This window comes from Paralichthys olivaceus, chromosome 3, assembly GCF_024713975.1.
Source record: "Paralichthys olivaceus isolate ysfri-2021 chromosome 3, ASM2471397v2, whole genome shotgun sequence".
NCBI lineage: Eukaryota > Metazoa > Chordata > Actinopteri > Pleuronectiformes > Paralichthyidae > Paralichthys > Paralichthys olivaceus.
Window position 1 is genome coordinate 25,988,782 of NC_091095.1, and position 24,299 is coordinate 26,013,080.

Here is a 24,299-nt window from a genome sequence, read left to right on the forward strand (position 1 = left end):
ACAGAAAATAATTACATTCCTGACAGATGACTGGTACATTTCATGACTTTGATGGTCAGTGACTGTTCTCCTGTAAAAAAAGAAAGAAAATAGATCCCATATAGCATGGCTACACATTTTGAACAGTAGCATGTGAGTGCAGTTTCATGAGCAGATTACATCTCTCATTAATGCTACCAACATATTCCTCAGTTTGTTATGCAAAGCCTTTTTAACATAACCAGGCGTATTTTGAATGTAAATCTCAAGCAGTGTTATTGCAGGTTGTTGCTGCAGGTCTACTCTTCAATTATGTCAGAACCAAACAAATCTCTGTTTATCACTCGAATGAAGACAGTTTTTAGGGTTAGGTTAAAGTTAGGTTTATTTTAGACAAGTAGTAAGTCTCCAGAAAATCAATTGAAGTCAATGTAAGGTTCTCTGAAGTCATGGAGACACACTGTGTGTGTGTGTGTGTGTGTGTGTGTGTGTGTGTGTGTGTGTGTGTGTGTGTGTGTGCGTGCGTGCGTGCGTGCGTGCGTGCATTCGTGCGTCTTTCTTTGTTTAGACCAGCATATTGTCCACTAATTGCCAAGGAGCAGGGACCCACAACCTCTTTTGCAGAGCCTCCTCTTTTTAGGATTAATAATAATAATAATAAAACTCATCATCATCATCATCATCATAAGGAGGGATGGGGTGGGGGGGTTGTATCCAATCCCAGCTGACAATGGGAGAGAGACAGGGTACACCTTGGACAGTTCAGTTTATTGCAAGGCCAACATTGACACAAAAGACCACTGACTCTCACATTTTACACCTACGGACAATATAGAGAGTATGCAAACTCCACACAGAAAACCTTCCTGCTGATTACCATGCCACCTTTAATCTATATTCTATATGATTTGAACACACGAAACATTCAGTTTTAATGAACAGGTGACCACCACTCTGACGCAGTCATTGGGGGTGGGGCAGTGTGCCTTCAGTCTGAGGACCGAGTGGAACATGTCTTCTTCTATGTCCTCAGATAAATTACAAAAGCGGACAGCAACTGGGTCAAACCGAGGGTCACCAATCACTGCAAGATCGTTATGATAATATGATTACTTTTATTTTGCTTTATCAGATTGTCACTGACAATCATGGGTGGTGAACTCCATCATGGCAGCAATATTCATAGAATTACTTTCTCTTAAGGAAGTTGTCTTCAGAGTAAGAGCACAATGTTAATTGTGTTGCTGTCATGCTTTATACCAGTGGAATTACAGAGCTCCCGTAATAGCTGACATGCAATGTATGGAAAAATGTAATAAAAAAACAAAAAAAAAATCATTCAAACTTATATATAAGCCACACATATTAACAGTTACAAAGGAAATTCATTCCAACAAAAACATTGATAATGCATTTTTTCTGGCAGGTAAACCAGATAGGATGAACTGTAAATAAAATGCCCAGCACAGAAACAATATAACAACTGTTTTAGGAGGACTCACTACTGACAAGAAATAATTCTGAAGTCGCTCCGGAGCATTAACACCAGCTAAGCAAACAGCCCATTCTCAAAGACAGTTTTACAACAGGCACTGAACTAGTAATAAAAACAACAAGAGCAATAATAAAAATATGTTTTTTGTTTGCTGTTATGAGTAGCCCATAACAGCGATGTGACAGCCCCGGGGGGGGGGTCTCGGGATGCTCTGTACCTGTCATGTGACACCGTAGCATATAATTAACAGCTGTTTTAACCAATGTTCTTTTCAGAACAATGAATATATGCTTCAGAACAATAAAGCATATGCTTCAGAACAATGCGCATGTACTGTGTCAAGCAACTTTGCCTAATATTGTGCAATCACTTGAACCAAGCTATGCTTGCTGTTGAGCTGGGTAACATATAAGCAGCTGTATGAAGGAAGGTAACATTAGCTCCCTTCCAAAAGGAGTTAATTTGAACCGAGAGAAGGAGCTGAAGGAGGTGGCTAAGAGGAGCTGGATTCCAACCACCAGTAGCTGAAGCATTATGCTAAAAATGTCAAGCAGCCATTTTAACACATCATTGATAAATTGCAATGTCAGCCTGTTGTTTCAAAAGTTTCTTTCAAACTGAAAGCAAATATTTCATCTTAACGATATATATGATGTGCATGGCTCCAAAGCCAAGACCCGTGGACAAGAAAACAATTGGAGACGGGGCAGTTTGTTGTGAGGTGATGTAATGGATCATGGCCCAGGAACGGGCAAGCAAACTTAATTATTTTTCTATCACATATAAGTCTGCCCCCCACATCACACTCCTTTCCCCCCCACACCATCAATCAAATTTCAATCAAATTTTATTTGTATAGCCCATATTGACAAATCACAATTTGTCTCATAGGGCTTTAACAAGGTGTGACATCCTCTGCCCTTAACCCTCAACAAGAGAAAGGAAAAAGTACCAGAAAATCCTTTTAACAGGGAAAAACGTAGAAACCCCAGAGAGATTCACATGTGAGGGATCCCTCTCCCAGGACGGAGAGGATTGCAATAGGTGCCACGTGTAATGGAGAACATCAGAAAAATACGAGTAATTAAAGCATTGATTAGAATAAATAGTATGTTGCATGATGGAAGTTAAATGAATTGAGGAGTTATTGTCAATAATGATATTTATAATGGTAAGTATATGAGTAGACATATTGTACACCATCATAATCCATCATCATGATCCACTGCCAACATCAGGATCCACCATCAGCACCCTGATCATGGTCCACTGCTACGATCAGATGCCAGCACGATATAAGAATCCGCCATTATTGATCCATCATCGTAATCCACGATGTGGCTGCAGCCGCGGCCCTGGTCTAAGACAAGACTGGACCAGCCTTAACTATAAGCTTTATCCTAAAGGAATGTTTTAAGCCTACTCTTAAATGTAGGGAGGGTGTCTGCCTCCCAAACTGAAACTGGGAGATGATTCCACAGAAGAGGAGCTTGATAGTTGAAAACTCTGGCTCCTACTCTACTTCTAGAGACTTTAGGGACGACAAGTAAGCCTGAATTCTGGGAGCAAAGGACTCTAGTAGGGTGATATGGTACTATGAGCTCTTTAAGGTATGATGGTGCCATATTATTAAGGGCCTTGTAAGTTAGGAGGAGAATTTTAAATTCTATTCTCGATTTAAGTGGAAGCCAGTGTAGTGAAGCTAATACAGGAGAAATGTAATCTCTTTTCCTGGTTCTTGTCAGGACGCGTGCTGCTAGTGGATGTTGCACATAATTATTGTCATCCATCACCCATACAGGCTTCACAGGCTGGGCAAAACCAGTCTGCCTTCAGAAGCTCCCTGGAGCAGGAGGCATTTTTTTTTCTCTCTTCACATGAATGTGATGATATCCTTACAGGAAAGCAGCAGTTAGTGTTGTGATGCACACCAGAATGTTTGCTTCCATGTCAATGTGTGAAAAATCATGTTACTTTACCCAAGTCAAACAAGCCCGACCATCAGTGTCCAATTGCACACAGCCAGTCACCTACAGTCTGCCATGTTGAGAGTACAGGTAGGAGGGTGAGGGTGCATCTGCTCTCATGCTATGAAAGCCCCTGTATAAAGATGATCCCAAGCACATATCTTGGCCCCAACTCCAATTAAATATTCACTATGTGGAGTGAGATGATAATTTTGTCAGCCACACCTTTTATATTACACTAAGCTATTACATTGACTTATAATTTAGAAATGAATTAAACAACCAAACAAGACATATTTCTAATAAGATTTAAGTGTTTAAGGAAATAACAAAAAGAGGCTGATATATTATAATGGGATCTTTTAACCTCTTAGATATTAATATCATCTTAATTATCCAGTATGTGCTTCTCTGATTAAAAACTATGTGCAGGAGAAATAACAACACAGCTCCTGCTGATACCAAATCTAGTAGAGATTTCTGACTGGTAAAAAGCTGCCATGCTTCTTAAGACAAATTTTAGTCTTCAAATAGTCACACATTAACAATTGGTTATACATATTATACACATACATGTAAGTGCCGCTCAAGGAAATTTACAGTAATCTATGAGTAGTGTTTAAATTAAGCATCTAGGAGGCTCAATAAATGAAGTGAAAAAAAGAAAGTTCATGACAATGTTAAACTGCAGTATTGTTCGCGCCAGTGTTATCATGTTGATGAATGCCATTATCTTCTTAAGTTGAAAGTGTGTACCAGTTATTCTTATAATAAGTATAGGTAAACGCCCCACCAATGCCCATAAAAGGGTATGAGACTGCAGTAAAAAAATAGTTTCATCTCAACTCGGAAGGGAAAAAAATGTTGTCAAACCCTAGTGACGGTGAAGGGAAAAGGAAAGGAAGGTGGACAGGCTTGACAGAGTTATCTGAGTTGGACCAGCGCATCATTGGAAACCCAGCACTGCAGGTGAACCCTCAGCTTAGCATCTGTGTCAGGGACAGAGTAACACAAACTTACTGCAGCTACATTAACTGCCTCCGGCTTGTGTCTGGTTTTCACAAAAAAAAACAGAATGCCTGTTGGTGTCAGGTTGTGCTTGGTGCGCAGTGCATCTCCTGAGGCATTTCTTGTTTCAAAGTCAGAAGTAGACTTGGTTTTCAGAAATTACAGGCTATACTTGGATGGAACAATATAAAAGCTGTAGCTGTAAAACCATGGACCATGTGACACTTTTAACATGCAAACACCAATGTGTAGCACCTAAAGATGAGTAACTCCTCTTCAACATGTCCATTTGTTTAAAATCTCAGACACTTAAAGAACCAATATATATCAGCAACAATTAAAATATATTCAAAAGCCTGTTTAAGATCAAATTAAAAATAGTAATTTATATCCTACTATACAACAATAACTGACACAATAACAGATTATTATTCTGCACAATCATATCAATAGTCAAGTGTGAGTAAGAGTGCTCCTCTGTGTGAGTAGATTCTGTTCTTGCATAAGATTAAGTCCCAGAACCTCCCGGAGAGATGGCGTCCACCCCACTTTGGATGGAGCCTCTCTTATGGCTAGAAATATTATAACTTATTTAACTTGACAATTCAGAGTTGAGACCAGGCAGCAGAGTTACAGTCCTACACACTTCTCTGCACTTCTCGATCAGTCACCTACATCTATATTAAAGACTGTGTCTGCCCCCAAAACTCATAATGTCCCCATTAGACAGATAGGAAGGAGAGGAGCAGTCCACAGTAACCTAGAGACAATCAAGACAACCCATGCCACAGAATCTAAATATAGTCAAATTAAATGTGGCTTACTAAACGTCAGATCACTCAGGTCCAAATCTCTACTGATCAATGACCTGATTAGCGATCACAAATTTGATTTATTCTGTATAACAGAATCCTGGCTCCAACAAGAAGAATTTGTGATCCTAAATGAAGCTACACCTCCAACCCACAGTAATACACATATTCCCCGAAGTACAGGTAGAGGTGGAGGGGTAGCAGCAATATATAACTCTCACCTTACAATCACCCCTTGTGTTAAAGAACATTTTACATCGTTTGAAAGCCTCACCCTTGGTCTTTCCCACCCAACCCTCAAACAACATAAACCTGTTTATTTAACCATCCTTTATCGCCCACCCGCTGCTTATACAGAGTTTCTAAATGCATTTGCAGAATTTCTGTCAGAACTAGTCCTTAGTGCAGATAAAAACATCATCATGGGTGACTTTAACATTCATGTTGATGAAGCAAATGATAGCCTTAGAGGTGTGTTTAACTCTCTGATAGATTCATTTGTTTTCAGTCAGCACGTAGATAAACCAATTCATAACTTAAACCACACCTTAGACCTTATACTGACACATGGCATTGATGTTGAGAATCTAGTAGTGAGTGATTCCAACCCTTTATTATCAGATCATTTCCTTCTCTCATTTGAATTTTTGACTAGCAACTGTACTCAGGCAAGTCAAATATTCTTTCATAGTTGGTTACTGTCCAATAACAAAATTAATAAATTTAAGGAGATAATTCCCTCTATTCTGCAGCCATGCGTTAATGAAACACGTGATAATCTTTTCAACCTCGCTCCTGCAGAACTTGATAACTTAGTGGATAATGCAACCTCAGGACTTCAAACTGTCCTTGATAGTATTGCTCCTCTGAAAAAGAAGTTAATTCATCAGAGGAGGTTCACTCCGTGATTTACTTCTGAAACTCGGGCCCTAAAACAGGCAACACAGATTTTAGAGAGGAAATGGCGCTCCGCCAGTTCTGAAGTTAATTTTACTTTCTGGAGGAGTAGCCTTGAAGTGTATAAAAAAGCTCTTCAACGTGCCAGAACCTCATATTACTCTAGACTAATAGAGGACAATAAGAACCACCCCAGGTTTCTCTTCAGCACTGTAGTCAGGCTGACCAAGGGCCACAGCTCTATTGAACCAAAAATCCCATTGTCATTGAGCAGCAATGATTGTATTCACTTCTTCACTGATAAAATTGAAACTATCAGAGAGAAAACTCACCTTTACTCCCCAAAAATTCTGTCACAAACTGTCAACTATGAAAAAAGTGTAGACCTAGACTCACGGTTAGATCAGTTCTCCCAGATAACCCTTTCACAGCTATCTTCTTTAGTCTCATCCTCTAAAACTTCAACCTGCTTGCTGGACCCCATCCCTACTCAGCTCTTTAAAGAGGCGTTCTTAGAAGTCGGCAGCACTGTATTGAATCTTATCAATAGCTCTTTATTAACTGGCTATGTACCACAGGCTTTTAAACTCGCAGTAATTAAGCCTCTGCTAAAGAAGCCTAGCTTAGATGCAGGTATCTTAGCAAATTACAGACCTATATCAAACCTCCCATTTTACTTCTAAACTTTTAGAAAGAGCTGTTGTAAATCTGCTGCTCGATCACCTCCAGAGAAATGACCTGCAGGAGGCCTATCAGTCTGGATTTAAAACGCACCATAGTACAGAGTCAGCACTTTTAACAGTTTCAAATGATATTCTCCTAGCCTCTGACCAGGGTCTTGTCTCCATGCTGGTCATGTTAGATCTCAGTGCTGCATTCGACACCATTGACCATAACATTCTCCTTCAAAGATTAGAGGAAGAGGTTGGGATTGGAGGGACAGCATTAAGCTGGTTTAGTTCTTATTTATCAAATAGTTTCCACTTTGTTAGTGTTAATGATGAATACTCATCATACACTAAAGTTAATCATGGAGTCCCACAAGGTTCGGTTCTTGGTCCAATACTCTTTAATTTATACATGTTACCATTAGGCAATATTATTAGAAAACACAACATTCTTTTTCACTGCTATGCAGATGACACCCAGTTATATTTATCTATGAAGCCAGTTGAACTGAACCATTTAATTCAACTTCAAAACTGTCTTAAAAACATCAAGGCCTGGATGACCCAGAATTTCTTATTGTTAAACACAGACAAAACTGAGGTCATATTCCTGGGTCCTAGGCATCTCACAGAAACTCTGTCGAACCAGTCGGTTAACCTAGATGATAACTGCCTGGTTCCGAACTCCACTGTGAAGAACCTAGGAGTTATCATTGATGAAGAACTGTCATTTACCCAAAAAATAAGTCAAACCTCCAGAATAGCTTTCTTTCATCTGTGTAATATAAAGAGAATCAAACACATCCTGTCAAAACAGGATTCTGAAAAACTGATTCATGCCTTTATTACGTCTAGGCTAGACTACTGCAACTCCCTATTATCAGGATCACCCAGCAGATCCTTAAGAACCCTCCAGCTAGTGCAGAATGCTGCTGCACAAGTACTGACAGGAACCAGAAGACGGGATCACAATACTCCTGTCTTAGATTCACTTCACTGGCTCCCTGTTCAACAGAGGATAGATTTCAAAATCCTCCTACTACCCCATCATATATTAAAGAGCTTTAACCCCTTACTGCCCCAACAGACCACTTCGCTCCCTAAACTCTGGACTCCTTGTAGTGCCTAGAGTTACTAAGAGTAGAATGGGTGGTAGAACCTTTAGTAACCAAGCTCCTCTCCTTTGGAACCAGCTCCCACTCTCAGTGAGGGAGGCAGACACAGTCTCTACATTTAAGGCTAGACTTAAAACCTTCCTTTTTGATAAAGCTTTTAGCTCAACCCTGAACCATAGTCATCCATAGCTATGCTGCTATAGGCCTACACTGCTGGGGGATCACCCATCAGGCACCAGCACCTTCTCTCTTCTTCACTCTCTGCCTGGTTTATTTTGTTATATCTTATTACATATCTCTAACTCTTTGGGTCTTCTCCTCCCCTCCTTGGTCCATACTGTGCGGCTCACTGGAGCCCGTCCTGGCTCGGGTCCTGATGAGGGATGGACCTAGTGAGGTCGCCGGTCTGTCGCGGGGCTGACATGGAGGGTCACGCAACCACCAGCACTCTCACCTGAGGACCTTTGGAGCCATGGGTCCTACTACTGTGCATGTTGGACCATGAGGGAGGCAGGAGTGCCCGGTGGAACCACCGCATCCTTGGAAGACCATGCAAACGTCCATGTGGAGATTCCCGGGCTGGATTCAAGCCCTTGACCTGACACTGTGACTCAACCCTTTATTTCCTTTTGTTCCCCTATATTACTTGTTCTTTCTCCATCACCCCAACCAGTCCTGGCAGAGGCCGTCCACACCGAGCCCGGTTCTGCCGGAGGTTTCTTCCACCTGGGAGTTTTTCCTCCCCGCTGTTGCTCATGCTTGCTCGGTGTGGAACAAGTTGGATTTTGTGTTTCTTAAGATCTTGGACTTTTGTGGAGCACCCTGAGACAACTGTTTGTTGTGATACCGTGCTTTATAAATTTGATTGATTGGTTGATAAAGAAATATTTGTGGATGTCAAAATCTTTGTAAAAACCCTTATGCTCATTTAAAATAGTCTTCATTATACCCAATTTATAGACAACCCAGAGTGGCATACAACATCCACAAAAGTGTGATGCTATAGTGTGACACAACAGGGGGCAAAAAGCATCGCTTTGTATCACTTTTATTTCTTGCTGTCCTATCTATGGATGTCTGATCTCTGCTACTTATATTTACATATATATATGTATCCAACCACTACAGCAAATAATAAAGCTATTATCATTGTTGTGAGAGATAAGCAGCCTGGTAAAAATCTTTCCACATTAAAGGTTCAGTGTGTAGAATTTAGTGGTGAATTTGCATGTAGCAGCTGAATACCCCTCACCTCACCCTCCCCTTCCAAAAACCTGTGGTGGAAAAAAAACATGACGGCCTCAATAGAGAGGTCTCCCTCCCGTAAAAATGAAGGGGCAATTCTCAGGTAAAGAAACAACATTTTGTACAATTTAGATGAAACACACCAGTGAGAACATTGCTAGGATTATTTTATATTCAATTTCTGCCAATAGATCCCTTGCACCTTAATCTTACACACTGGACCTTTAAGGTACATGGACTGATCAGGACCAAAAAGTATGTGCTTAACAAAAAAAATGACAGCATCAACTAAGACGACAAACAAAGAATAGGATAAACAGTTTGCAAGACACAGAAGTCACAGGGAGCAACAGCAGGAGATGTGGGTCAGTGTGTCTCAACGATTTGTATGGCAGTTTTGCTTTGACAGAAAATACAGGGACAGCAGACTCCTTCAACTTTGAATGACCTGATACACAAAACACATCACTCACTATCATATTTGTTACCAGCCTGTCATTCAAAGGCAGGAAGCATTAATGTTTATTGGCTGTACTAAAGCTTGGTTGGATAATTGACTGCTGCTAATGAAGTAAGGAGGTGGAGCTGTATAGCACCTACTGATATAATCAGCCGTCATCACAGCTTAACATCATGTTATATCAAATAAATAAAGCTGTCAGTTCACTGCGTGCAGCCCCCAGCTAAACAAATTACAGGCTGTGATTTTCATCTCTCCTTCACCTGCTTCACCTCACTGACATGACATCATTCTTGAGTTTCTTTTCACAAATTAAATTTCTTTTGCATGAAGAGCCCACTCTGTTATTTGATCATTATCACAAAATAATAATTATGGTTGTTTGTATTGTAAGTAACATTTAACATTTAAAAAAGTTCTCTCTTTTCCTGGCTCACATTCAGAATGACATACAACTCCATATTCAATTCCCTAAAATGTGTCCAGACTTGATTAAAGCAACAGCATCCTCATTGGAACACCCTGGGTTTACTGCAGTTTACCCAAATGTTTAAAAGTCTTCCTTTTATACTACAACAAACACTCAACTGTGTCACTCATGGTTTAGCGTAAGTTTGTCTTTCATATTTATCTCTTGTTTTTTTTGTTGCCCACCTACTTTCCATGATTTTTCTTACTGCAGTTTTTGAGTAACTACTTTACCTGTTTTTAATCTATGTATAGGGTTGTCTGTGTGAATACATTTTGAATTCATACAGACCAATAAATCCAAAAAACAAACCCAAAAACATTTCTATTTTAAAGGGTACTCCCAGTTTTGTCGGTCCTACTTGGATCTTATGTTTGCAGATTTGACCATAGGGAAACACTGCACTTACTGTGAGAGTTGTCGTTGAGCAACACAGAATCAAATTATTGAAATGATTTAACTTAGAGGTGAAACTGGAAGTAACTGGAATGTGGATGGTTAAAACAGGCAGTTTGGGGAATCATTTTGTTTTTTTTTTCAAATAAGTTTGACAAACCTTGAGAGTCTGATAATGTTGCTAAAGCTGACTGACTCCTGACATACTCACAGATTTAAGCAGTCATTATTTAAACATTGTTATGAGTACAGGGCTGGTCACAGCCACATTTACCAATATGTCTTGCAGCAGAATAAACAGTTTTTCAGATTGATGTACACATTTTCAACTCTGGCTACTAGAAATTTGAAGCGGATAGTGCTGCAACATCAGATATTTAGTTGGAAAACAAACATGTGGATGAACATTTTACTTAAATTTTCAGTATTAAAGGTACAGTGTGTAGAATTTAGTGATATCTAGTGTTGAAATTGCATGTTGCAACTGAACACCCCTCACCACACCCTCTCCTTCCAAACATGAAAAAGAACCTGTGGTAGAGTTTAATTGTCATAAAAACTCAAAAGGTGTTTAGTTTGTCCAGTCTGGACTAATGTAAAAAACATGGCGGCCTGCTCAATGTACATGTAAAGTAAAGTAAAGTATTTAAATATAAAGGGCCTTTTCTGGGGTAAAGAAAACTCAAAATTCACTCAATTTTTAGTATTATTCTACATTAAATTTCTGCCAATAGTTCCCTTTCACCTAAATCTTACACACTGGACCTTTAAATGTATTGAACATATGTACCACCTTCTAAAAATGTAAATTAACATGCAGTCATTATGTTCATTGAAATCTGATAAGGCAAAGGTGAAGCCAAATCAGTTTGAGCTCCCCCTGGTGGCTGGCTAAAGTATAGATTATAAACCCTGCCTCCCCCATGTTAGTGGGTGGGGCATGTGCCACACTAAAAGTCATCATGCATTTAAAAAATGTTTTTGCTCAGAGATGTTTTCTAACGATTCAGGTAGTTCTTACTATGCAGATACAAGTACAACTGAATTTTTATGTGGGGTAAACTGTTTTAATTACTTAATGCTATAAAAAACCAATTTAGGCTTGACTGGACACCAAATTCTTAAAAAGAACAGAGGATGCTCTGCTGGTTTTCTGTTTTATTGTTGTCTTAGTAGAAAAGTAATATCCTAATTTGGCAAAATGTCAGATTGAAAGTAAGGCTTCAATGTTTCTTTGTGTCACATTCTCTTCTTTATGTGACAATGACAATGAAGGCTGCTGAGGGCTGCAGAGACAACTAAGAATTTTGAATTTCAGTCAATTATATTTGTTCTCCACTTGTTAGTGTCAGTGTTTCTCATTTCTGTCTGTAGGCCCCCTCCCTCATTCCAAAGACAGAACCCAGTGAGCTTGCCTGCTGCTGGCTGTGTATTTTCAGCTACATGCAAAGATCCATTATAGAAACTGTCACATTCAAACAAGAAGCTGGTGAGGAAAAGGTATTCCTTTAATAACCTGTGAGTACTGTCACCTCTGTGGACAGGGTCGTGAGAGAGCTGTGGATTCCATGGGATTTGAGAGCTGCTCGATCTAGTGTTTCATAACATATTGTCAGTGTGTGAACATGAGGCCCTGTGTTGTATTATGCTCAACATTTGTGTAATCCCATCTGTAACATAATAACCTGCACTTCGTCAGGAAAACAAAAGAAAAAGGTGGGGGAGAGCTTAACAACACTGCACTGGATTCCGTCACGTTTATGTGTGGCATTCTGCACTGTCTGGTGCCTTTCTGACAGCTAGAGACACATAGAGAGGGGGCAGCGAGCCCAACAGTACTGAATACAGGACACCGCTGAAATTCCTTCACAAATATATCAGGTAATATGATGATGGGCTAAACATACCCACACCAAATCAAGATAAGGAAAAGTCTTCTCAAGCCTGTTCTGAGAAATGTAGTAGGTATGGTGGAGCTGCTGTATTAATTTGCATTGGATTGTACAGGTGTACCTAGTACACACATTATTTTGTCAAGTTGAAGTATAGATACTTGTGTTAAAAGTAAAACTTATTCAAGTAAAAGTATAAAAGTACAGGATCTGAAATGTACTCAAAGTATAAAAGTAAAATGTTTTTGTCCGGCTGTGTAAAGGAAAATTAGACTCATGTCACATTGATATAGTTCGAACTATTTAACTTGAACCAATCTTACTTAAAATAAAATAGTAAACAACTCACCAAAACAGGGGTTGAACCAAGAAAACATTTGTGACCATGAAAAACTGTCAGGAGGAAATGAGTACAATGTATTGAATAAAGTATTCTTAATCAAAATAAGGCCTGGGATGGAAAATTCTCTGTCCTGCTGTGTCGTAGACATTATCAACATTGTCATAGATGTTGGCTGATTCTTCACTTCCTTTCCTGCTGTTATTCCTTGTCATGGACATATGTGCTGAACCTCTTCACTGTGCCTGAGTCTCCCTCTCGTTTGTTTCGTCCTGATACGTCCTTTACATCCTGTTATGTATGTTGTTCTTCATTTGCACTGATAGATACAGAACAAGGAATCGTCTTTTAAGTGTTATTGTCCATTTAGTTGGAAATCTGTCTTGCTGTTGGAAAGGGGGCGCTTGGTGATGCAAAATTAAAAAATGACAGATAATTCCCCTGTAATGCATTACAACAAAAGTAGCCTGTTTTGAAAATGTGAGGAGTCAGTATTATGATATTTGCTTTAAATGTAAATTCAGGGAGTAAAAGTAAAAAGTAAAAAGTCATCAGAAAAATTATTACTGAGGTGAAGTACAGATACCGCACATATTTTTGATTTGTTTTCACAGCACAACAGAATAATTGCTTAGCATAGCATAGCATAATGATATTTTAATAAAAAGGTCTAACTGAGCAGTCTGGTCATCAGATATGTTGTAAAATACCAACTAGCATCAGGACAAGTCCAAACCTCTCCATTTGTTCTGATGATGAATGTTTCAGTCTATCTCAGTGCTTTGCAATACCTGTTCTCTACGCCTGACAACAAAAATGTAAATAATACAGTCTTATATAATTATATTTCAATGAGAAGTCACATCTGGATTACTTGGTGACTGGTACCCACAGCTGCCTGTCATTTTTTTTATTTCCAGTGACAAGCTGTTAACTTGAAAATCTTGTTCACGCTCTACTGAAGTACAGACTTAAATAAAAAGTTGACACTTTGTTAAAGGGCCTTCAGTTCCATGGGGTAGTGAAACTCTAAAAGCCATGTACATACATTTGCTGTCATCACATAACCTTCAGAACATTGATTTATTCAACAACAATTGCTGCAGGTGCTAAACACAGATTGACAGTAAGCATCACTGTTGTCTTGATCATGCACATAAATATTTAATATTCTACCAGAGCACCTACAGAGAGAACTAGTGGTCTCATATCTACACTACTCTGTACAGAGTGAGTGTCAAAGTGTCCTGAGGCAGAGTATCTCAGAGGAAAACAAAAGACCGGTTACTGTATAGAGTGAGCAGCAGAGGACTGGACAAAAGTGGAAAATAAATCCAGCACTTTATAAAAACACTCATGGGCCATAATAAGAGTAGGCAGTTTGTTTGGAGAATTTTGTGTGTAGAGGCATCCCCTCGTGCAAATTACCTCTTATCTCTCTCTGTATTGTATAGGCTGCAGTTCTTGCTGTCTCCATCATCGCCCTCTCTGCATCCCTTTAAGCCCACTCTACCGAATCTTCATCCTCTGTTTCTCTTACTCTCATTTCTGCCCCCTCTCTGAAATCTCTTAAATTTCCATTCTCAGACACTTTTTGCATTAATTACTGACATTCCTTTATCTGTTTCTGTATATTTTGCACTTTTGCACGCTCTTAAAGGTTCAGTGTTTAGAATCTCATGACATCTAGCGGAAAAGTTGCATGTAGCAGATGAATACCCCTCACCTCACCTTCCCCATCCAAACATGACTAAGAACCTGTGGAAGCTTCAGTTGTCATTAAAACTCAAAAGGTGTTTAGTTTGTCCGGTTTGGACTACTGTAAAAAACGTGGTGGTCTCCATAGAGAGGACCCGCTTCAGATGTAAATATAAAGTATTTAAATATAAAGGGCCTTTTTTCTAGGGTAAAGAAAACAACAATTTGTACAATTTAGATAATCAGAAATTAATATCACTCTGAATGTAGTGAGAGAAACTCCTGAAATTTTCCTCCTGAAGGGTTTTCCCTTTAACCCCTTTGTCATTTTCTATTGTTTTTGCCACAAGAAGAGATCAGATGCAGTGCGTCAGACTTGCAGACTTCCAGAGAGAATGCATTGTTCACTGTAGCTTCGAATTTATTGCATAACAAATATAATAGGAAAATAAGATGAAGTTGCTTCAGTTTTTAATTGAAGCGTTGCCGATGCCATTCACCAGCTGACGCTTTCGCTGGGCTGAGGCTGTGGTCAAAGACAGTATCTGCTGTAACCCGCTTTCTCTTCCTGACCATGCGCCATGCCCACCAACTTATAGGGGCGTCCTCCTCAACTGTGGGGGGTGTGCACTTTACTTGCAAACACAAATATATAAAAAATCGGTAAATTACATATATAAGAATAAACTTAAATGTGGCTCCTACACTGATTATTTTATATTAAATTTCGGCCAATAAATCCCTCTCACCTAAATCTTACACACTGGACCTTTAAAATATAAAATATAGGAGTTAAAGTTGTCATTATAAAAATTTACTACAGTTTTTACTATCTGGAGGATTGAATCACACACACTTTTGAGATGGATACATTCTTGAGGAGTACTTTGATGTACTTTACATGGATTCACTATACTTGCTCATCTCTTGAAGGCGAACAACAAGCTCTGAAATGTGATGGCTGAATAAAGCAGCAGTGTCTCTGAAATCTCTCACTACCCCAAGCCATCACATGAGGAGAATCAGCAGCAGTTCTTCTTGTACAACAATGGTCCCGGCTACAGCTGGGTGCTGGACTCTAACATGGACAAAAATCATTGTTGAACAATTCTGTTTTCCTGTTCCAGGGTAAGGGTAGCCTAAATTCATAGTTCACAAAAAATGAAAATTCACTCATTATCTTCTCACCACTATGCTGATGGAAGGCTGGTGAAGTGTTTAAGCCCACAAAACACTTTTGAAGTTTCAGGGGTAAATATCGTTGCAGTCAAATCCAATGAAATTGAAACTTGTGACCAATTCGTCATCCAACTGTCTGTAAAACCTGACATTCAAATTCAACTTGAAACAGCGTCATTTACACCATGTTTTTAGCCAAAATTTCCGCCTGTTTCCTCCTCCTAGCTACTTCTGCATTAACTGCAGCTATTACAAGTTCCTGAGATACTATTGAGTTCTTGCAAGACGAGATCAGTGAGTTTCTGCAGCAGTAACTGCACCTATTGCAAGTTCTCACGATACTCATGCGTTGTGAGGAGTGTTTTAGATTCAGAGAAAAAAACATGTTCTCCCACACTTCAGTCAAAGCATTATCATTATGTGTTCTACAGTCATCTCTCCACTCAATCTTACTGCTAATAAGTTTTCGTTAACCCAACCCTAACCCTAACCATCAGTGATAGTATTTAAATGCAACACTGTTAGTCCATGCATACCAATATAGTAGTTACTCTGTGGGTCATTAAGCATTTCTTAATGAGACCTAATTGTATAGAGACCACTGCTAGTGCTATGTTGTGTATCTTGACTGTGTCACTGTGTATCTCAGCTTTATCCAATTACTGACTGATATTCTGACCATATTCCACCCATGTATTTTTATTCTTTTCTCCTCATTTTATGTTATTGCTTTTTGTTTGTTTATTCGTCTGTTTTCTTATTGCTGTATTTATTTTCTTTGTCTAGCACTCTCGATCCTCATTGTGGAAAGGGCAGTCTTGTCTTGGTTGTCTCTGTAGCGCTTTTGGGAGCTTAGTATACTACTCCCCTGCCCTATCCTTGTTCTATTATTCTGTGCACTATGGAGTGCTTTGTGCCTGTTGTGTCTGCTTGTTTTATTGAGAAAAAGTGCAAAAAAATCAAAAAAATCAATAGATAAATAAAAAGAGGGAATTCAGCTCAAAACTGGTGTAGACACTGTGACAGAACAGAATATTCATTGTTTTAAGTAGTCATAACAAAGAGCCCAAAAGTGACAAACAATGCAACGATGCATCATATGACAAATATTTTACATTTTGAAATACTTGTACTGAGAGATAAATAAGCAAAAGCAAGTAGGACCAGCCTGCTTCTATCTTCCTCAGTCTGCTACTTCATCTCATTAGTTATTGGTAAGACTAAAATAAGGGGTGTGAGGAGATATCCGAAGTGCCAAGGTCTTCTTGTAATGTGGAGGAAATCCAGAGTGTCGTTCATCAGCATGCCGTTACTCCAAGGTAGTTGTCTACATTGGTTACGGTGATGTCACTAACCAAACACTGAAGTATGATGTCACTTATCTTATTAATACAAGAAAAAACAGTGAAACATTGCCTTATTTTTCTTGTCTGGTTCTTTCCTTGTTGAACACTTCATCAGGATTTTAAGTATTCCAGGTCTGATAGCAATTTATCTGCTATTTGAACATAACATAACACAATCTCTTATGGAAACGTGATCATTCTTTGGGAGGGATGATCTTTACTCCAATTACATCGGAGTCATAGTATAAGAAGAAGTAAGTGATATACAGAGGGATAAAAGGAAGTCCACATTGAGGTGGATGGATGTCTCAGCAAAAGCCCGGAAAGTAGAGACATAGGAGACCACTCCATGTTTCCCATTTGGAAACAAAAGTCACTGTTGATGTTGTTGTTCCATAACGTTCCACGTAACCACATGTTTATTATTGTAACCCTGGTGACCAGCATATCAAATTTGTCTCTCTTGTGTTTGTGCTTTCTTTCTCTGTCCCTCGTGGCCACTGATTAGTGCCAACAGTATGTGACACTAATCTCACAATTTCACATCACACATGACTGTTCCCACACTAAGGTTTTATCTTGGCTTCCTCTGATGTAAAACTTGTGAAGACACAGCAGTGGAGCAGCCGGTCACAGTAACCTTGTGGTCAAACAACTAACCCACAGAGCGTAAGTGTAGGAAGGGTGTTTGAGTGTTTTTTATTGATTGAACTTAATGGGAGTGGGAGTAGGTTCAAGAGATAGTTAATTGGAGTGGTCCTACAAACCTCATCATACCCAGCTCACAATTAAAACGCAGGGATCAGACTAAAAACTAAACCAAACCAAAGTTGCTGTTAGTTTTTCAACTCTATCTGAGCATCAAATGCCATTAAACAAGTAAGACCAATCTACTAGCATCTCAGATGTCACACAGGACAGGATAATATTCATGAATTTATTAGAACTCCTCGCACCCTGTAGTTTTTATAAAGCAATATCTTTTTTCAGGCAATGGAAATAGGAAAGGAAGCTCCCCATCATCATTTGCAAATCATGCATCTTTAAAGAACCATAACTCACTGCAGCACTGTAAATGAACTGAATGGCCAAAGCACAACTCAGACAGGCACATTGAGTCAAGAAAAGGTTGTCTGTGCACATGAGGACAAGCTCTAATATCAGGGTGAATTGGAGTTATATAACCCTTTAGTTCAGAGAGGTGAGCCGCAGTAGAGGCAACATTTGGACAAAAAGTGGGACAAGGAGTCAAGCAGACAGGCATCCTGATCTTACCCTCTAACACAGTGAGCTTGGCACTGGTGTTGATCTCTCCAGCACTATTGGTAGCTGTGCATTCATAGATGGCCTCATCACGGTGAGTCCTCAAAGGCTGGATACGCAGCACAGAGCCTGAACCATCATCAAACTCAATGACCTGGTGAGATAAGAGCAAAGCATGATCAAACAGCTCATCTGTGGGAACTGTTGGGTTTCTCTATATTAATAAGTTTTTAAGGTCTTGACCTTCTATGTAAAGTGCCTTGAGATAATGTATATTAGGATTTGGCGCTATTCAAATAAAATTGAATTGAATTGAATTTGAATTGAATTGTATTTGTGACATTTCAGTTTTTCTCCCCTCAGGTGAAGAAGCATATAGCATAACTGATTGCCTGCTTTTGACACAAGTGTCAAGGAACTTCCTCAGAAAAACCTAAAAATAAGACTTTTTAAATACACATTGAGAAGAGTGAGAGGAAAAAGTGAGACTGACTTTCAGCAGGAGTTAGAACAAAATCAGTACCATATCTCCATGAACCGGTCTTTCATTGGTCTCTTTGAAAATGTCAAAAATATTTTTGGGCTTTAATCCCCATATTCTTATGCAGCAACCACACAGCACTTTGCAAGAAATAAATTGAAGATCTTAAGAAAGTTTCAAACCATTTATTTTTCAACATACAAAAATACATACATATGTAAAAATGTACATCAGATCTGAGTACCTAGTATATACAATTTCCCAACTTCGTTGCTCCTGTCTCTATACTGTTGGTATTAGTTCCATGTGGTCAACCAGGCAGCAGTTAGTCAGCACACAAGCAGTTTTTCAGTTTTTTGTAAATTCTTATTTTTCACATTGGTCTTTTAGGGGTCTTAATGAGAGGCACACTGAAAGTCACCTAACAATCCTAATCCTCAAATCTGTTCTCTCAAGATGAACAATCATCCCAAGGTGGTTCAGGGATTTGTTGTTGAAGACTGATCAACATGTTTCACTTTTATCTAAACATATGTCTTATCCATATTTCCATCCATCCATTATCTATGCCGCTTATCCTTTGAGGGTTGCAGGGGGAGCTGGAGCCAATCCCATTTTACACTGCACAAAAGATAGGATTCGTCTGGACAGGACAAACATAAAGAGTTCAACCATCACATCTATGGAGAATTTAGAGTTCCAATTAACCTAACCCCAATCTGCAAGTCTTTGGACTGTGGGTGGAGGCCAGATTACCGGGAGACATGCAGACTCAAACATGCAGACTTCACACAGAAACAACCTGTTTGCTGTGAGGTAACAGTGCCACACATCATGGTAGCTGGTTCAACCTGCTATAAATTTGTGAAATGTTGCCTTAATTCTGAAATTCAAAAATAATGCACTTTTGCATCCATATAACAACTACATCAGAGCACACATACATGGTATAATCCAATACTGTTGTTGTCAGCTATTGCACCAACTTAATGATTAAGAATTAACTTTGGAAGTGGGTAATAGATAAGATAACATTCCCAGATAACGATAAGAGGTTAATAAAACTGAATGATATCACAGAGGCATTTGCTACTTATTAAAAAGAATTATATAAAGTAGATCCACATAAAAAAGAAAAGATCAAATTGTTCTTTAGATCAATCAAAGTAACAAGATTGACATCAGAAGTGGACGACATGATGTTATCTCAAATCAAAGATGAAGAAATTAAAGAAAATAATTCAACACTTAAGAATAACAAATCCCCAGGAATAGAAGTCTTCCCTGGAGAATATTGTAAGAAAAATTGAGAATGAGTTAACTCCAATTTTATGCAAAGTATATAACTGCGCTCTAACAAAGGGGGATCTGCCTGGAACATGGTCAAATGCAGTAATAAGTGTTGTTCACAAAAATAGTAAGGACCCAACTCAATGTATGTCTTATCGCCAAATCAGCCTCCTATGTGTAGATGTAAAAAATTTGACCTCAGTTATAGAAAATAGAATGAAAAAATACATAAACAAACGTGAAGTAGATCAGACAGTAGATCCAGGCAAGAGATTTAGTTGTTCTAACTATTTTCCCCAAACTACAGCAGACTGATTAAGGAAATTAAAAAGCATTTAAGCAGATGTGATGTGCTACCCCTGTCACTTGTTAGCAGGATAGAGTCAGTTAGAATGAACATTCTACCCAGACTCCTTTTCTTATTCCAATCCCTCCCTATCCTGGTACCACAATCCACCATTAAGTGGCTGGAAAAACGGATATCAAAATTTATTTGGCAAAACAGGAGACCAAGAATCTGGTTAAAGATATTGATGGCAATAAAGAGAAGGAAGGTCTAGTTCTACCCGATCTAAAACTATATTACTGGGCTGCCCAGCTTCGAGCAATTGTGGGGTGGAGGGTCAAGGATATATTGAGAAGAATTCTCTACCAGGGATATCACTATCTACTCTCCCATTCCTTAGTCAACAGTAAAGTAAAAAACATATGGATCAAACCCACACTAAAAGAATGCGCTACAGTCAAAAATAAATTAAAGGGAACTGTAGCTTTGTCATGAGTCATGCTCACACAAGGGTGTCAGTGACTGTCTTCTGGACAACTGTCAAGTCAGCAGGCTTCCCCATGATTGCGTAGCCTACTGAACCAGCCTTAGAGACCATTTAAAGGCTCAGGAAACCTTTGCAGTTGTTTTGAGTTAATTAGCTGATTAGAGTGGGACATCATGAGTCTTAGAATATAATATTGAACTTTTTCACAATATTCAAATTTTATGAGATACTGAATTTGGGGTTTTCATTAGCTGTAAGCCATAATCATCAAAATTAAAAGAAATAAACACTTGAAATATTTCACTCTGTGTGTAATGATTTATATAATGAGTTTCAATTTTTGAATTGAATTATCAAAATAAACAAAGTTTTCCATGATATTCTAATTTATTGAGATGCACCAGGGATATCACTATATATATATATATATATATTAGGTTTTTAATATCTTATTAAAAACCTGGAGTGTTTACAAGCTGTCATATCACCTGACTGCTGTTGCTTCCTCTTTACTTGATTTCCAAGCTATCAGATCCCAGCAGTGTGGTGACCAAATCCACCATGATTCTGGAAATTACCTATGTCCTGACCTCAACAGCTGAAGGCACTGGTAGACAGTGACAAGCTTGAGTGGATATCAGTTATGTGAGGGGCCTTAGGGACTCTTGGGGCATAAAGATTCAGAGGTCATGGCACTGGACTTTATATTTCCACCCACCTGCAGTTTGTGTGTGTGTGTGACCCAACAAACTGATTAGTGAGAATTTCATTCTTGCTCTAATGAAGGAGTTACAGAGCTGAACTCCTGTCTTGGTAGGAGGTCTCTCCAACGTACAAACAGGGAAGCCATTAGTCTGAGTAACACTCTCCAAGAGGTGAAACAATCCTCGTACTCAGAATGACATAAGCAGATTATATAGCCATGGTAAAGAGCTTGTATGTTATTCAAGGTTTGAACTTGAAATTACAAAAATCAAGTCAAATCTGATAGGGCTGCATGTTTCTGGAAAGAAATGAGAATTAGAATTTTGTTGCCAAGAGTTCAGCATGAGACCCTATGCGTCCGGAGGGTGGTCAGGTTGCGGAGGTCGACTGAGGTCAAGTGGCTGTACCGGTAATGATCCTTCCACAGGTTCACATGGTAGGTTTGCAGGTATGACTTTTACTTCCTATAGATAGTCAACTTTGATTGTCTTCTCTGCGCTCCACCAGGGCTGTGACCAACTCTGGCGGGGCCGATCCGAGGACCTCACTAAACCATCCAGTAGGTAGTAGCGACAGGCGGTGTGCACAAGGGGCAGGGACTTAATCAAGGCCAGCACATTCCCCATCCATTTATTCCCTGTAAAAATGATCCAGGTGCTCATGCAGGACCTCGGTTCTGTTCAGTCTTTATTATTCTGTCTGGAATTTGGCAGCAAAACTAGATTGTTTTTCTCTGTACCAGCTCAGTGCAGGTTGTAAACAAAAGAGTGAAACTATCCTATTTTGTTTGCCTACAACTTTTTTCATTTTGACGAGTTCTCAAAAGAGGCATTGTGTATCATTGATGATAAAAAAATGTTTTACTTTAGTACTTTCAGTACATTTCAGAGCCTGTACTTTCTTGATTTACTTGAGTAAAGGAGTTGAATCTCTACTTCTACTTTTACCAGAGTCTTTTTTAAGTATTTGTACTTTTACTTAAGTAAAGAATGTGAGTACGTTTGCCACCTCTTCTAAGAAGTAAGTCTTGGATTTGTGTTGTCCGCACTGATGCATCTCAACTTGAACCGTGGATTAAGAGCACAGGCCATGTCCATTAGTTTTTGTGTCAGGGGGTCCTTGTATTTTTCATCCATGTAGCTCGGGAGTTTGGTCTTGATGGTTCATGTTAGTGCAGGATCATCATCGTTAACTTTCAGGACAAAGGAGCTAAAAATGAGGAGGACTGGCTTCACAAAAGAAACACTGCTCCAGGACTCTTTCTATCATGGCCTGCCTCGATTTCCAACTTGTGGGGCACTGAGCATCTAAGGATCTGTCATTGCATTATCTAAAAAGAACATGACGGATTCATGTGTAAAATTAAAGCAGAGAAAAAATCTGTACCTGTGTATGTACAAAATTATTAAACAATCTCCATCATATTATTGTCATATTACTGCATGCCAAAGTGTCCTTGGGCACTAAACCCCAAATTACCCCTTATAGAAAAAAAGAAAGAAAGAAGCACTGTATGAATCTGTGGGTGAATGGCAATAAACTGTACTGTCAAGCACTCTGAGTGGTCATTAAGACTACAAAAGTACTTCATAAAATATATATGACTCTGAATTTTACAGGGAGCCAATGCAAAAAAGCTAAGACAGGAGTAATATAATCTCTGTCTTTCTAGTTCCTGTCAGAACTGTCACACTTAAAAAAATAGATCACTGGCTGATCCAGCTTCATAATGTGACTCAGTACTCTGCATTGCCTCTGCGTGCCTGTATGCACACCCTACAACATTTGGGCATGCTCCTGATGAGTTGGTGGATGGTGTCCTGGGGGATCTCTCCCCAGACCTGGATCAGGGCATCAGTGAGCTAGTGGACAGTCTAAAGTGGTACGATAGGTGTAATTACTGCTTCCTTAAAAGCTGGCAAAGTACACACACACAGTACTCACGCCCAATTTTTACTGAATAAAGCTGAATAACTGAAGTTACAACAAGCTGGACTGTCTCCCTGCATAGGGAGTCAGTATGACCCCCACCTCCCCTACCCATTCAGTGAGCACACATGGTAGCCATCAGTTTGAGTTATGCTGAGCAGGCAGGTAGAAGATAATTCTTATTGCTCACTTGGACATGAACCAAGTGTCTCCATCTATATGCAGGACTCATAATGAGTCACTTAACTTTAAGTCATTTGGGTCCACAGTCCTGTAGGAAGTGTCTTACGAAACAAATTTATCAAGCAGTTTCAGTGTGCATTAATACACCTGAATGCATAAAATGTCTTGATTCTGGTCAGCTTATTACAGTGCACACATATTCTGCACTTGAATGAGACATATTTACATTCTCCTTTGTAAAACACTCCTGTTGGCTTATTGTCTTTATCATGAAAAGTCAGAAAAGGCCAAATAATGTCATGCACACTTCCATATACATTGATTAACCTATTGTGTACCAGTTTAAATGTTATAGTGGTAATGTATATTACAGATGGACTACTGAAATATGACTGTTCTCACAGGAGAAGACCCTGAAGGTGGAGCAGCTGGTCATCGTGACTGAACTGTTTGCTCTTGACCAGCAGCCTCAACAGCAGATCACAGCCTGACAGATTATTGCCTCTCTGTAATGAGAACCATATTATTGCACTGGGTGACATGTTCTTTCATTAAAGCAGGAGCAGTTAATTTCAGTTCATCCCACACATTACTGACTGCTTTTTCTATCTCAGCAGTGGTGAGCTGTCACACACACCTCACTGGCCATGTTTTGAGTTTCATCGCTTTGCTTGTTGTCCTGCACATTTATGGACATCACAATAAAGGA

At 39.2% G+C, this 24,299-nt stretch overlaps 1 protein-coding gene across 20 annotated transcripts in view; it reads right to left on the reverse strand.

Annotated features, from left to right (window-relative positions):
* The window catches only part of ptprfa (protein tyrosine phosphatase receptor type Fa), a 229,067-nt gene that overhangs the window by 127,567 nt on the left and 77,201 nt on the right, over positions 1 to 24,299 (reverse strand). For all 20 annotated transcript variants that reach the window (XM_069522627.1, XM_069522623.1, XM_069522622.1 and 17 more), the window contains one exon: positions 18,242 to 18,383. In XM_069522627.1, the coding sequence (XP_069378728.1) occupies positions 18,242 to 18,383 (142 nt within the window). The remainder of the gene's footprint in view (positions 1 to 18,241; positions 18,384 to 24,299) is intronic.